This window comes from Pristis pectinata, chromosome 4 (assembly GCF_009764475.1).
Source record: "Pristis pectinata isolate sPriPec2 chromosome 4, sPriPec2.1.pri, whole genome shotgun sequence".
Classification (NCBI taxonomy): Eukaryota; Metazoa; Chordata; class Chondrichthyes; order Rhinopristiformes; family Pristidae; genus Pristis; species Pristis pectinata.
In genome coordinates, this window is record NC_067408.1 from 4,561,556 (window position 1) to 4,576,630 (window position 15,075).

The window sequence follows — 15,075 nt, forward strand, 5'->3', positions numbered from 1 at the left end:
ATCCTGCTCTAAGATCTATCTAACCCTTCCCTCCCACATAGCCCTCCATTTCTCGATCATTCATGTGTCTAAGAGTCTCTTAAATGTCCCTAATGTATCTGCCCCCACAACCTCTGTCGGCAGTGCGTTCCACACACCCACCACTCTCTGTGTAAAAAAATTTACCCCTGACATCCCCCTTATCCCTTCCTCCGATCACCTTAAAATGATGTCCCCTTTATGGCCCTTGTGCTGGGAATCCATCCAGTTATCCCACGCAGGGTTTATTACCTTAACGGAAGCTCCTGTTTGCAGTGGCTCGAGGAGGGGCCTTCTGAAGACATCGCCTTTGATCCGTCCTCAGGTGCTGATTCTGGCTCAGTCCCAACCTCCAGTTCAGGCCTGGTTGTGGCCTCAGGTTCAGGCCCAACGTCAGGCTCCGTTTCCAGTTTGGGCCTGGCCCCAGAATCAGGATTGGGCCCAAACGTTGGATCACTCTTGGGTTCGGGCCTAACCCCAGGCCCCATCTCAGGCTGCACCTCAGGTCCAGACCCAACCCTCAGCTCGGGCCCACTTCTCTGTGCCTCGGTGCTGGACCGCCGGCTCCGATGAACGCTGACCAGCGCGGCCACTGCCCGCTGGATCTCAGCCACCCGCCTCTCCAGGGCCTGACGCCTGGCATGGTCCGCCGAGAGCAGGCAGCCACACCCCGCCAGGAGTGCTCGAGCCGCAGTCCGAGGCTCCGACGTGGCACCGTCAACGTAGCGGCCGGAAACGTTGGCCAAGAGGCCGGGTCTTGGCCCGTCTCCAGCCTCCTTGGATCCCTCCTCGCTCTCCTGGCCCACGTCCGGCCTCCCCTCTGCGCTGGCCCGCAGTGTTCTGGACCGTTTGGTGCCCAGCTCCCACCACAGCTCGTACAGCTGCCCGTAGCACAGGAAGGCGCGCAGGCTCTGGAGGGCAGCTAAGCCGAAGGGGTCAGGGGTCAGCTTGGCCTCCAGGTCGGGGATGAACTCTGCCCCTAGAGAGAGAGCGAGCGAGGGAGACCGCGAGACAGGGAGACAGGGAGACAGCGAGAGGGAGGGAGGGAGGGAGGGAGGGAGGGGGAGGGAGAGAGAGAGAGAGAGAGAGAGATCAGCAGATTATTCTCCAAAAGACCTGGATTTCTAAGCACTTTTGAAAACCACCAAAGTAGTCTGCAGCCAATGAAATACCGCTGAAGTGCAGTCATTGTTCTAATGTAGAACATAGAACAGTACAGCACAGGAACAGGCCCTTCGGCCCACAATGTTGTGCTGAACTAATTAAGCTAGTAATTAAACACCTAAATGCACTAATCACTTCTGCCTACACAATGTCTATTCTCTGCACATTCATGTGCCCATCTAAGAGCTCCTTAAAATGCCTCTATCGTGTTTGTCTCCACCACCACCCATGGCAGCGCATTCCAGGCACCCACCACTCTCTGTGTAAAAAAAAACTTGCCCCGAACATCTCCTTTGCACTTTCCCCCTATCACAAAAGCATGCCCTCTGGTAGCCGACATTCCAACCCTGGAAAAAAAAGATACCGGCTGTCTATCTCTGCCTCTCATAATCTTATAAACCTCTATCAGGTCTCCCCTCAGCCGCTCCCGAGAAAACAACCCAAATTTGTCCAATCTGTCCTGACAGCACATTTAACAAGGAGGCAGCATCCTGGTGAACCTCTTCTGCACCCCTCTCCAAAGCCTCCACATCCTTTTTATAATGGGGCGACCAGAATTGAATGCAATACTCCAGATGCGGCCTAACCAGAGTTTTATAAAGCTGCAACATAACTTCCCGACTCAGTGCCATATGCCTTCTTTACCACCCTATCAACCTGTGGACCCACTTTCAGGGACTATGGACTTGGACACTGAGATCCCTCTTTTATCAACACCATTATGGGTCCTGCCATTAACTGTGTCCTATCCCTTTACATTTGATCTCCCAAAGTGCAACATCTCACACTTGTCCGGATTAAACCCCATCTGCCACTTCTCCGCCCATATCTGCAGCTGATTGATATCCCGCTATATCCTTAGCCAGGCTTCTACACTATCCACAACACCACCAATCTTCGTATCATCTGCGAACTTACTAACCCACCCATGTACGTTTTCATCCAGGTCATTTATATACATCACACACACCAGAGGTCCCAGTACAGATCTCTGAGGAACACCTCTTAGTCACCGACCTCCAGCCAGAATAAGTCCCCTCGACCACCATCTTCTGACTTCTATGGGCAAGCCAATTCTGAATCCAAACAGCCAAGTCACCGTGGATCCCATGCACCTTAATCTTCTGGATGAGCCTCCCATGAAGGACCTTGTCAAACGCCCTACTGAAATCCATGTAGACAACGTCCACTGCTCCACCTTCATTAATCACCCTCGTTACCTCCTCGAAAAACTCAGTAAGACACAACCTGCCCTGCACAAAGCCACTTTGACTGTCCCTAATCAGGCCATTAGTTTTCCAAACGTTCATAAATCCTATCCCTGGAAATCCTCTCCAATAGCTTCCCTACCACTGACGTGAGACTCACTGGTCTACAATTTCCAGGATTATCCCCATTTCCCCTCGTGAACAACGGAACGATGCAGGAATTGTGGTAGCCATTTTGTACACAGCAAGATGCAAGAACATGAGAATGATCGGACTACCTGCTTTGGTGGTTCAGGGCTAAGTACTCGCCAAGTCTCCAGGGGAGCACCTTTGTAAAACAGGTTATAACCATCAGGGCAACACACGTTTAGTTATGCATTTATAGGATTTGGGTCCACATGTGGTGAAGGTGTTCCCTCCGGGCTGTTGAGGAGGAAGTTCCAGGATTTAGACCCGGTGATGTCCAACGAACGGCGATATATTTCCAAGTGTGACTCTGTGTGGAACCCCAGGTGGTGTTGTTCCTCTGTGCCTGTGGCCTTGACTCCCTGGCTGTGGAGGTCATGGGCTTGGGGGCTGCTGTTATAATGCAGGACAGAGGAACTTGTACTCTTGTGTCAAACCCATGCTTTCTCTGCCCTGGGACTGTGTGACAAGAGGGAGATTCACTCTGTCTAACCTGTGCCCTGGGAGTGTGTGATGGAATGGTGTAGAGGGAGCTTCACTCTGTGTCTGACCCCAGGAGCATGTGATGGGACATTGTAGAGGGAGCTTCACCCTATGTCTTACCCCAGGAGTGTGTGATGGGACGGTGTGGAGGGAGCTTCACCCTGTGTCTGACCCCGGGAGTGTGTGATGGGACGGTGCGGAGGGAGCTTCACTCTGTGTCTGACCCCAGGAGACTCACTCACCATCCGGGAAAAGCACGTTGCCGATTTCCTGCATCAAGGCGAAGTTCCCAGCACTGAGACATCGGACGACAACTTTGAGCAGGACGGTGACCGACTCCGCATAGTCTGAGAGCAGGACACAGGACAGTGCCAGGCTCAGCTCATGTGACAGCTGCAGCTGTAACTGCGAGACAGGAGGTCAGAGTTACTGATGGGGTCACAGCTTCAAACCACAACCAGAGGAGGAGACAGGGACACGGTCTCGGGGAGGACTGAGCTTCGAGCTGTGGACCTCGTCACTGTAGGAGCTGCGATAATGGAATCGCCAGTAAGAGGGACTGAGAACATTACCCCACCCTGTGCTCCCACCCTCAGACCCAAATGGCAGAGGGTGTGGGCCTGGCCCAGAAAGGGGAACAATTTGGGCAAAATGGGGCAGGCACAGTAGTGTAGCAGTTAGCGTAACGCTCTTACAGCGCCAGCGACCCGGGTTCAATTCCCGCCGCTGTCTGTAAGGAGCTTGTACGTTCTCCCCGTGTCTGCGTGGGTTTCCTCCGGGTGCTCCGGTTTCCTCCCACATTCCAAAGACGTACAGGTTAGGAAGTTGTGGGCATGCTACGTTGGCACCGGAAGCGTGGCGACACTTGCGGGCTGCCCCCAGAACACTCTGGGCAAAAGATGCATTTCACTGTGTGTTTCGATGTACGTGTGACTAATAGAAATCTTTTCTTATATTTGTAAATTGGTTTATTGTTGTCACATGTACCGAGGTACAGCGGAAAACTGTTTTGCATGCCGTCCACACAGATCGATTCATCACATCAGTGCATTGACGTAGTACAAGGGAAAACAATAACAAAATGCAGAATAAAGTGTTACAGTTAGAGAGAAAGTGCAGTGCAGGCAGACAATAAGGTGCAAGGGCCATAATGAGGTAGATTGTGAGGTCAAGTGTCCATCTTATTGTACTAGGGAACCGTTCAATAGTCTTATAACAGCGGGGTAGAAACTGTTCTTGAGCCTGGTGGTACGTGCTTTCAGGCTTTTGTATCTTCTGCCCGATGGGAGGGGGGAGAAGAGCGAATGTCCGGGGTGGGTGGGGTCTTTGATTTTGTTGGCTGCTTTCCCGAGGCAGCAAGAAGTGTAGACAGAGTCCGTGGAGGGGAAGGCAGAGGAAGGAGTCAACGTGGGACTTCCTGCTTCCAACAATTAAGATATCTTTATTAGTCACATGTACATCGAAACACACAGTGAAATGCATCTTTTGCGTAGAGTGTTCTGGGGGCAGCCTGTAAGTGTCGCCAGGCTTCTGGCACCAACACAGCGTGCCCACAACTTCCTAACCCGTACGTGGGAGGAAACCGGAGCACCCGGAGGAAACCCACGCAGACACGGGGAGAGCGTACAAACTCCTTACAGACAGCGGCGGGAATTGAACCCGGGTCGCTGGCGCTGTAATAGCGTTACGCTAACCGCTACACTACCGTGCCTGCCCATTGGAAAGCCTGTTGGCAGCAGGCTAGGAACTGAGGGAGGGGAAACAGGGGTTGAGGGCCCTCGGAGGAGGGGAGGGCAGGGACAAGGGAGGGGGCTGGTAACCAGGAGAGGGCGCAGACGCTGTGGCAGATCGCGAGGAGGCGTGCGGTTACCAGTCTGGCCGGGGTATTGGCCGATGCCTCCGGGTACTCGGTGGTCCTGAGTTGGCAGTGAGCGGCCTCCAGCCGCCCCTCGTCCGCGACGGTGACTCCAAACTCGCTCCTCCAGACAGTGAGCATGGAGTCGATGAGGGAGCCCTCTGGGCAGAGGCTCCAGCCATGGTAACGCGGAGGGTTGATGCTCCTCCAGAGAACCAGCTCCCTCTCGGCCAGTCTGCGGTACAGCTGCTCATACGTACACAGGACCAGCCTCTGACCCTGCAGACCAAACACAGTCAGACCCACAGTCAAAACCTGCCACAAGAACACAAGGCCTCTCGGCCCCTCAATCCTGCTTCTCCATTCTTAGAGCGACATCACACGGAAACAGGCCCTTTGGCCCAACTCGTCCATGCAGACCAAGTTGCCTAATTGAATCAATCCCATAAACTCCATTTGGCTCATGTCCCTCTAAACCTGCCCAAATGTCTTTTAATGTTGTAACTGTACCCACCCCAACCACTTCCTCTGGCAGCTCGTTCCACACACCCACCACTCTCTGGGTGAAAATCTTGCCCCTCACATCCCCTTTAAATCTTTCCCCTCTCACTTTAAACCTCTGCCCTCTAGTGTTAGTCTCCCCTACCCTGGGGAAAGGACTGTGACCATCTACGGCCCTCACAATTTTATACACCTCTAGAAGGTCAGCCCTCAGCCTACTACGCGCCAGGGGAAAAAATGTCAATATGACCGATCTACACCCTGGCCTCAAGTCCTCTTCTCTGCCTGTTCCCCATAACAGGAGATGTCAAGGGTAAATTTTCTACTCAGAAAATGGTGAGTGTGTGGAATGGGCTGCCGGCAGATACGATGGGGTCTTTTAAGAGACTTTTGGATAGGTACATGGAGCTTAGAAAAATAGAGGGCTGTGGTAAGCCTAGTAATTTCTAAGGTAGGGACATGTTCGACACAACTTTGTGGGCCAAAGGGCCTGAATTGTGCTGTAGATTTTCTATGTTTCTAACTCTCAATCCCTGATCTTTCAAATATTTATCTCCACCTTAAGTATACCAAATGATCCTGCCTCCACCCCCTGTGGGGGGGAGAGAATTCCAGAGATTCACTACCCTCTGAAGAAATTTCTACACGTCAGTTTTAAATGACTGACCCCTTACCTTGTAGCTCTGTACCCATGTTCGTAAGTCTCCCATGAATGGGAACATCTCAACATCTCAATCTTCTCACTATTTTGGGGTCTGTACAGGCAGCTCAACCAAAGTTGGGGGGGGGAATCCAGAGAGATGACCATCCAATCAAGGGTTACCATGGGTCACAGGGGTTACCCAACCCGGAGATCACAGGGGGACCCAACCCAGGGTGATGCTCCCCAGATCTCACACAGATGTAGTTCCACCCTGAGCTTCACCTGTGGGAAACCGTTCTAAAGTTTTGTAACTTATTTTTAACACATTTTTCAGGATCTGGGTGTTGCAAGGACAGTTTTAATAATCCAACTCTAACTACCTCTTGAGGAGGTAAGGGTGAGCCACCTTCTTGAGCCAATGCAATCCTTTGAGTCTTACTTTTAAAAAAAATATATACATATTAATTTAAAGGATGTGGTCTTTTCACAGGCTGAGCCAGCGTTTAATTGCCCGTTCCTAGTTGCCCTTGAGAAGGTGGTGGTGAGCTGCCTCCTTGAGGTGTAGGTGCACCCACAGTGCTGTTAGGGAGGGAGTTCCAAGATTTTGACCCAGTGAGTCACAATTATACAGCACGGAAATAGGCCCTTCAGCCGGCGTATGGCCTGCTTGCACTTGTCACTCGGGCCATTGAATTTAAGAGTCAGGAAGTCATTCTACAGCTGCATAAAACTTCGGTTGCGCCGCATTTGGAGTATTGCGGTTCAGTACTGGTCGCTCCATTCCAGCCTGGATATGAAGGCTTTGGAGAGGATGCAGAATAGCTTCAGCAAGATGCTGCATGGATTATGAAGTACTGGTTTGAATTGCAGGTCGGATAGACTTGAATTGTTTTCTCGAGAGCATCAAAAGTTGAAGAGATATCTGAGAGGTTTATAAATTTATGAAAGGCACAGATACAGTCGATTGAATCTCTTTCCCGGCGTAGAAATGTCAAATAATAGAGGGCATAGATTTCAGGCCAGAGCGGGGAAGTTAAAGGGAGATGTGTGGGCAAGTTATTTTACACAGAGAGTGGTAGGTTGCTGGAAGGTGCTGCCAGGGGTGGTGGTGGAGGCAGAGGGTGCTGGTACACCCGAAGCCCTCTGTCAGGTAACGTTACTCCTCAGATCACCTTTGAATCTTTCATCTCTCGCACTAAACCAATGTCATCTCGTTTTACATCCACCTATCCTGGAAAGAGGACTGTGAGCATTCAACTTATCGATGTCTTTCATGATTTTATAAACCTCAGAATGGTCACCCCTTGGCCTTCTACACTCCAGGGCAGACCATGCTGACCATGGGTTTATCCCATTTGCCTGCCTTTGGCCTCTAAGCATTTCCTATTCATGTATCTGTCCAAGTGTCTTTTAAACATTGTAATTGTACTCGTCTCTACCACTTCCTCTGGCAGCTCTTTCCATACACCCACCACCTTCTGTGTCGATAAGCCAGTCCCTCAGGTCCCCTTTAAATCTTTCCCCTCTCACCTTCTGCTGAAGGTGCTCCCACAGTGCTGCTGGGGAGGGAGTCCCAGGATTTAGAATTGGCGATGAAGAGGGATTGGCGATATATTTCCAAGTTGGGACGGTGTGGGAATTGGTCCCAAACTTACCAACAAGCTCTCGTTCCCGCGCAGGACATCCTGAGCTCCCAGCCAGTCTCGCTGTGACAACAGGTCCAGGGCACACCTCGAGGAGAGCTGGGCAGATAGCTCCCTCTCCCCGGTGATAGAGGCCACCTTGGCCGCTGTTCGCAGTGAGGCTACGTCACCCTTCTTCGCCAAGATCTTGGCTGCATCATATGGCGATTCGGCTGCCAGGTAGCTGGAACAGAGAGAGGCGCAGTGAGAGGGTTAGGTTAGACTCCATCACCTTGTTTCGTCATCGTAGAAACATGCTCTTCAAACCAGAGTCCACATCAATCACCCATTTGATTCCCTTTTAACTATCTCCTCATTCCCATCAACTTTCTTTTGATTGGGCAGCCACGGTGGTGTAGCGGTTAGCATAACGCTTTACAGTGCCAGCGACCCGGGTTCAATTCCGGCCGCTGTCTGTAAGGAGTTTGTACGTTCTCCCCGTGACTGCGTGGGTTTCCTCTGGGTGCTCCGGTTTCCTCCCACATTCCAAAGACGTACGGGTTAGGAAGTTGTGGGCATGCTATGTTGGCGCCGGAAGCGTGGCAACACTTGCGGGCTGCCCCCAGAACACTCTACGCAAAAGATGCATTTCACTGTGTGTTTCGATGTACACGTGACTAATAAAGATATCTTATCTCTCATCATATCTGGGACAAGGGAGAAAACAAGTAGCAGAGGGAGGAGTGGTGGTGGAGAGGAGAAAGGAAATACCGGTGATAGGATGAGACTGAATGACACAAGTGAAGGCGGTGCCTGCTGAGGGAGTGAAGCCTTGTTAACCCCAGAACAGCTGTCTGAAGGTGCAACTAGAAGGAGATTAATAAGGAGAGAGAGAGAGTGAGAGAGAGAGAGAGTGCGTGAGAGTGTGCGCGAGAGAGGGAGAGTGCGTGAGAGAGAGAGAGTGCGTGAGAGAGAGAGTGCGTGAGAGAGAGAGAGTGCGTGAGAGAGAGAGAGAGAGAGAGAGAGAGAGAGAGAGAGAGAGAGAGAGAGAGAGAGAGAGAGAAAATCAATGCTAGAAGTAACAAGTCCTGAAACAAACTGAAAAGGCATGTATCTGAAATTGTCAATTCAATGTTTTTGGACAAGTTTGTCAAATCTAACCTTAAAATTCACCCTCTAGTCTAATCACAATTGTTGTCATGGTTTTTGACTGCCATTAATGCTGTGAATGAACTCTATCTCTTCAGCGCAAAGACATTTTTTCCCTGACCTGTGTTATTTAGCACTGCATCATTGCCCCCTTGGTCAGGGGAGTTTGAAAGTCGGACTGCTCTGTCGATTGGTTGCACCCATTCCACACTGCGACTCCCTACCACAACCGCCTCGGAAGGTGCGCTGTTTTACACTGAGAAATTATTAACTCTTTCCCCATCTTCCTATTTGGTAGATCCCCATTCTGGGATTGTTACTGGATTGGCAGCTGGGAGTTCCAGACCACTGATTCAGAGACACGAGTTCAAATCCCCACCATAGCAGCCGGCGAATCTAAATTCAAGTCATTAAGAAATTTTGGAACTTAAAAAAAAATGAGTCTTGCTGTTGACGTACATGGTGCTCCTGGACTGCTGTATTTAAGAACAAAATTTTTTTTTACAGCGTGGTAACAGGCCCTTTCCGGCCCAACAGGTCCGCACCACCCATTTTAAACCCAAATTAACCTACCTGTACGTCTTTGGAATGTGGGAGGAAACCGGAGCACCCGGAGGAAACCCACACAGACACGGGAGAACGTACAAACTCCTTACAGACAGCGACGGGGATCGAACCCCGATCGCTGGCGCTGTAATAACGTCACGCTAACCGCTACGCTACCGTACCTGCCACCTGGCTCATTATTGTCCTCAGACAAAGAAAATGCTGTCTGTACCCTGACTGGGCTAGGTTTATCTACGTACCCACTCCATTCACTTGACACTCAATCACCTCCTCAGCTCAGGAGCACTTAGGGATGGACAGTAAGTGCTGGTACTGACAGTGATGTCCATGCATTATAGCAAGTCACTGTACAGTCATACAGCACGGAAACAGGCCCTTCGGCCCGACTCGTCCATGCTGACCAAGGTGCCCACCAAGCTAGTCCCATTTGCCTGTGTTTGGCCCATTTCCTTCCCTTTCCTATCCCTGTACTTATCCAAATGACTTTTAAATGTTGTTATTCTACCTGCCTCAACCACTTTCTCTGGCAGCTTGTTCCCTACACACACTACTCTGTGCGTGAAGAAGTTGCCCCTCCGGTCCCTTTTAAATCTCTCCCCTCTGCCTTATCAGTTTTAGTTCTTTCCCTGGGAAATGGACTGTGTGCATTCACCCCCTCTATAAGGTCACCCCTCAGTCTCCTATGTTACAAGGAATAAAGTCCCAACCTGCCCGACCTCTCTCCATAACTCAGGCCCTCGAGTCCCGGCAACAAACTCATAAATTTTCTTTGCACTCTTTCTAGTGTAATGACCTCTTTCGTAAAACTGCACACAATACACCAGGCGCGGTCTCACCAACGTCTTGCACAACTGCAATAATAGCGCCCCAGCTCCTAAGCTCAGTGCCCTGACTGATGAAGGTCAACATGCCTTCTTCACCGCCCTTTCGACCTGTGACACCACTTTCAGCGAACAATCTACTTGGGAAAAGTCTGGGATCTTGCCGTGCACAACGACAGTCGTGTTTCCAACATTATGACAGTGTAAATATTTTGGAAGGTCTTGAGATTCTAATCACAGCAACAGACACTGTACTTCCAGTGGGCCTGCAGTGCAGCCTGGCGTAAGGTTAGAGTCCCCTCTGACAAGCAGCCCAGCACACTGGTCCCACCGTCTCAGATTACCCCTCAAATGTTCAGCTGCACGTCTGTTTCCAACTATTTTCACCAATACAAGTTGCTGCCTTTAACGAAGCCCTGCATTCTTATAGCGACTCTCCCATCCTGCACAGAAATTCCCAAAGTGATCTGCAGTAGAACACAGAACAGTACAGACAGGCCCTTCAGCCCACCATGTCTGTGCTGAACAAAACAATCCCTTCTGCCTGCACCTGATCCATTCCCCCCCATTCCCTGCATATTCACGTGTTAAACAGTCTCTTAAACCCCACTATCGTATCTGCTTCCATCACCACCTCTGGCAGCCCGTTCCAGGCACCCACCACTCTGTGTAAAAAAAAACTGCCCCGCACACCTCCTTTAAACTACCCCCCCCCTCACCTTAAATGCATGTCCTCTAGTAGATTTCTACCCTGGGGAAAACACTCTGACCATCTTAGGACTCGTGAAGCAGGAATAGAGCGGCTGGTTTCTGCACAGTAAGATCTCACCAAGAGAATGACTAGAATCCTCTCATTTGGTGATGGGGTTCGAGGGTCTGGAGTTGATCGCCAGGGAGTTGAGGGTGGGGCAGTTCCCGAGCGCAGGAAACTTCATCCTTACCATTTAGCTGCGATGGAGTAGTGCCCATCTTTCTCCAAGAGGCTGGCCCAGCTGGTGAAGAGCTCTTTCAGCACGGGGTCATCCGGCTGGAGAAAGGCCTTAGCGAGGGCGATGGCTTCTCTATTGAAACAGGAGTCACAACTTAGAACTAGGTAGACGGGGTCAAACTACAAGACTGTCAGAGGTTGGGTTAAAGCAACAGAGAGGGTGTGGGGAGGGAGGCAAATCCTTACCTTTAAACAATAAAGGACAAAAGCAAAAAGTTATGCTTCATATAAAGAACTAATTAAGCCTCATCTGGAGTATTGGGGTCAAAGTCAAATTTATTGTCATATGCACAAGTCCATGTGTGCACAGGTGCAATGAAAAACTTACTTGCAGCAGCATCACAGGCACAGAGCATCAGACACACAACATTCACAAGGAAAGCGCAAATTAAACAGAACTTTTACAAGAAAGAACACAAAAGAAGGAAGTCCATTTTAGTGCAAAGTGATCACCGTGCTGCTATACTGAAGTTGTGCTGGTTGGTTCAAGAACCAACTGGTGGAAGGGAAGTCGCTGTTCTTGGACCTGGTGGTTCTGACACTTCTCATCGAGCCTTGGGAAGGGTGCAGGGGACATGAACCAGGATAGTCCCAGCTCCATGGGGAGGCTGGAGAAGACGGGGATTATTCTGCTTGCAGCAGAGAGGGTTGAGAGGAGAGATGATCGAGGTGATTAGATCGGTTTACTGTCACACACACCAGGGTGCAATGAAAGTCCTCGTTCGCGTGAAGCTCAAAGAGTAAACAGTGTACATGGTAATAATCCCAGCAACAGGCGCAAAACAACAGGACGGAGCAAAGATTGTCATGCACGAAGAAATGCTAAAGTGACAACAACGGAAGGGGTAGAGTTCAGAGTCCGAGAACATGGTAGTGCCTCCGGGAAGGGGAGCTGAGAGAGGTGATTGGTTCAGGAGTCTGACAGCAGTGGGGAAGAAGCTGCTCTCGAGGCCGGGTTATGAAGGATTTCGAGCTGCGTTCAGTAGCAGGAGAGAGAAGGGATCTGAGAAAGAAGCAGACTAGGAAGGAGAATGTTTCTCTGCTGTGATCTGGAACACCTTGCCTGCAGGAGCAGATTCAATGAGATTGGAATTGGTTTATTATTGTCACTTGTACCAAAGTACAGTAAAAAACTTGTCTTGCACACCGATCGTACAGATCATTTCATTACAACAGTGCATCGAGGTAGTACAAGGGAAAACAATAACAGAATGCAGAATAAAGTGTCACAGCTACAGAGAAAGTGCAGTGCAGGCAGACAATAAGGTGCAAGGGCTATAATGAGGTAAACTGTGAGGTCAAGAGTCCATCTTATAGTACCAGGGGACCCTTCAATAGTCTTATAACAGTGGGATAGAAGCTGTCCTTGAGCCTGGTGGTACATGCTTTCAGGCTTTTGTATCTTCTGCCCGATGGGAGGGGGGAGAAGAGAGAATGTCGGTGTGGGTGGGGGGTGGGGTCTTTAGATTATGGTGGCTGCTTTACTGAGGCAGCGAGAAGTGTAGACAGAGTCCACAGAAGACAGAGTCCACAGAGGGGAGGCTGGTGTCTGTGATATGCTGGGCTGTGTCCACAACTCTGCAGTTTCTTATGGTCCTGGGCAGAGCAGTTGCCGTACCAAGCCGTGATGCATCCAGATAGGATGCTTTCTATGGTGCATTGATAAAAATTTGGTGAGGGTCAACAGGGACATGCCAAATTTCTTTAGCCTCCTGTGGAAGTAGAGGCACTGGTGAGCTTTCTTGGCTGTGGCATCTACGTGGTTGGACCAGGACAGGCTGTTGGTGATATTCGCATCTCGGGACTTGAAGCTCTCAACCCTCTCGACCTCCGCACCATTGATGTAGACAGGTGCATGTGCACTGCCCACCTTCCTGAAGTCAATGACCAGCTCTTTTGTTTTGCTGATTTGAGGGAAAGGTTGTTGACATGACACCATGTCACTAAGCTCTCTATCTCCTTCCTGCACTCTGACTCATTGTTATTTGAGATACGGCCCACAATGGTGGTATCATCTGCAAACTTGTAGACGGAGTTAGAGCAGAATCTGGCCACACAGTCGTGACTGTATAGGGAGTAGAGTAGAGGGCTGAGGATGCAGCGTTGTGGGGCACCAGTGTTGAGGATAACCGTGCTGGAGGTATTGCTGCCTGTCCTCACTGATTGCGGTCTGTTGGTCGGGAAGTCAAGGATCAGGTCGCAAAGGGAGGTGTCGAGTCCCAGGTCTCGGAATTTGGTGATGGGTTTGCTCAATGGGATCCTTCAAGGGAAAACGCCGTGGAGCTGTGGAAGAAATGCAGGGCAGTGGGAGTGACAAGGGAGCTGACACAGAGTGATGGGCCGAAAGGTCTCAGTCTGCCAGCCCAGATCAGTGTTGGACCCCCGAAGGCGATCCAAGAGACAACAGCACGGTAACTACCGCCCCCCAACAACCGGTAAACATCCCCCTCCTACCGGAACAGCTGGTGGGTCTGCAAGAGCTGGATCGCCTGGTCCACCCGGTGAATGGAGAGCAGGAGGGTGGCAGCCCTGGTGTACTGCTCCTGGAAACACAGCTGCTTGACAAACGCCTCGATCGTCCGCACCCAAACCGCGTATCCAGCTGCAAGACCAACAACAGCACCCGTGTGAAACCCTCGTCCACAACGGAGACCCCCAGAGAAGGGTATCATCCGATTTCAGGCACACCGTGGCACCAGCGCACACGCACACACACACACACACACACACACAGGCCAGGGAAAGTGTGGGGTAGACATCAAATGAAGCTCGCTCTGCACTGTCCTATCACGTGCGCGCACACACACACACACACACACACACACAGAGGGCAGGGAGAGTGGGGGTTAGACATCGAGTGAAGCTCGCTCTGCACTGTCCCACTGCGCGTGCACACATACACACACACACACACACACACACACACACACACACACACACACACACACACACACACACACACACCAACAGCGTGGGTTAGACATTGAGTGAAGCTCGCTCTGCACTGTCCCATTGCGCGTGCACACACACACACACAGGGCAGGGAGAGTGTGGGGTAGACATCAAGTGAAGCTCGGTCTGTACTGTCCCACTGCATGCACGCAGTATACATACACACACAGGGCAGGAACAGACATCGAGTGAAACTCCCTCTGCACTGTCCCATTCGCGTACACATATACACATACACACACACAGGGCAGGGACGGCACGGGTTAGATACAGAGTGAAGCTCCCTCTGCACTGTCCCATCACACACTCCCAGGGCAGGGATAACACATGTTGGATATTTCTAAACAAAAAGATTGTTTGAGGACCATGACAAAGTAGGAACCTGCCTCAGCTCACAACAAACGAGAACGTACTGGCAGCAGAAAGGGGAGATCGCGTGGCTCATGTTCAAATCCCACCACAGCCTGCCAGTGAATTTCAATTCTTATAATATGATTGTCAGCAATCGTTGGTGGGCATTGGAGAGGGAGAAAGTTTCCACTGGTTACCCGTTGTCGGGGAGGATACCCACCCATGGGTGCCATGGCAACCAAGGTGTCGTTCAGCTCGCCCCTCTCGATGGCCATGTCCAAGGCTCCCTTCACGTCGCCTTTCCAGAGCAGCAGCTGATATCTCATCTCGGGGTGACCAGCCTCAACGTGGTTCTTCTCTGTTGAACAAAACCAAAGACTGGGTGCCTCGAAACTGCAGCAACTTCTAACGGACAAATCTTTAATTTTATTTCGTCTGTTCTTTCCCAGGCCATTGAGCACTGTAAATCCTTAATTAATTATCAGTCTTCCCAGTCCCCTCCCTCAATCTCCACCACACCCGTGTTACATTTCATTACTAACACACCAAATCTGGAATGGATTTGCC

The 15,075-nt window shown here is 50.8% G+C and overlaps 1 protein-coding gene across 1 annotated transcript in view; it reads right to left on the reverse strand.

Annotated features, from left to right (window-relative positions):
* The window catches only part of gemin5 (gem (nuclear organelle) associated protein 5), a 71,606-nt gene that overhangs the window by 4,120 nt on the left and 52,411 nt on the right, over positions 1–15,075 (reverse strand). The window contains exons 20-26 of the mRNA XM_052013794.1: positions 14,729–14,866; positions 13,660–13,807; positions 11,159–11,278; positions 7,714–7,924; positions 4,930–5,193; positions 3,302–3,464; positions 271–997 (exon numbers count right to left, since the gene is read on the reverse strand). Coding sequence (XP_051869754.1) covers positions 271–997; positions 3,302–3,464; positions 4,930–5,193; positions 7,714–7,924; positions 11,159–11,278; positions 13,660–13,807; positions 14,729–14,866 — 1,771 coding nt within the window. The remainder of the gene's footprint in view (positions 1–270; positions 998–3,301; positions 3,465–4,929; positions 5,194–7,713; positions 7,925–11,158; positions 11,279–13,659; positions 13,808–14,728; positions 14,867–15,075) is intronic.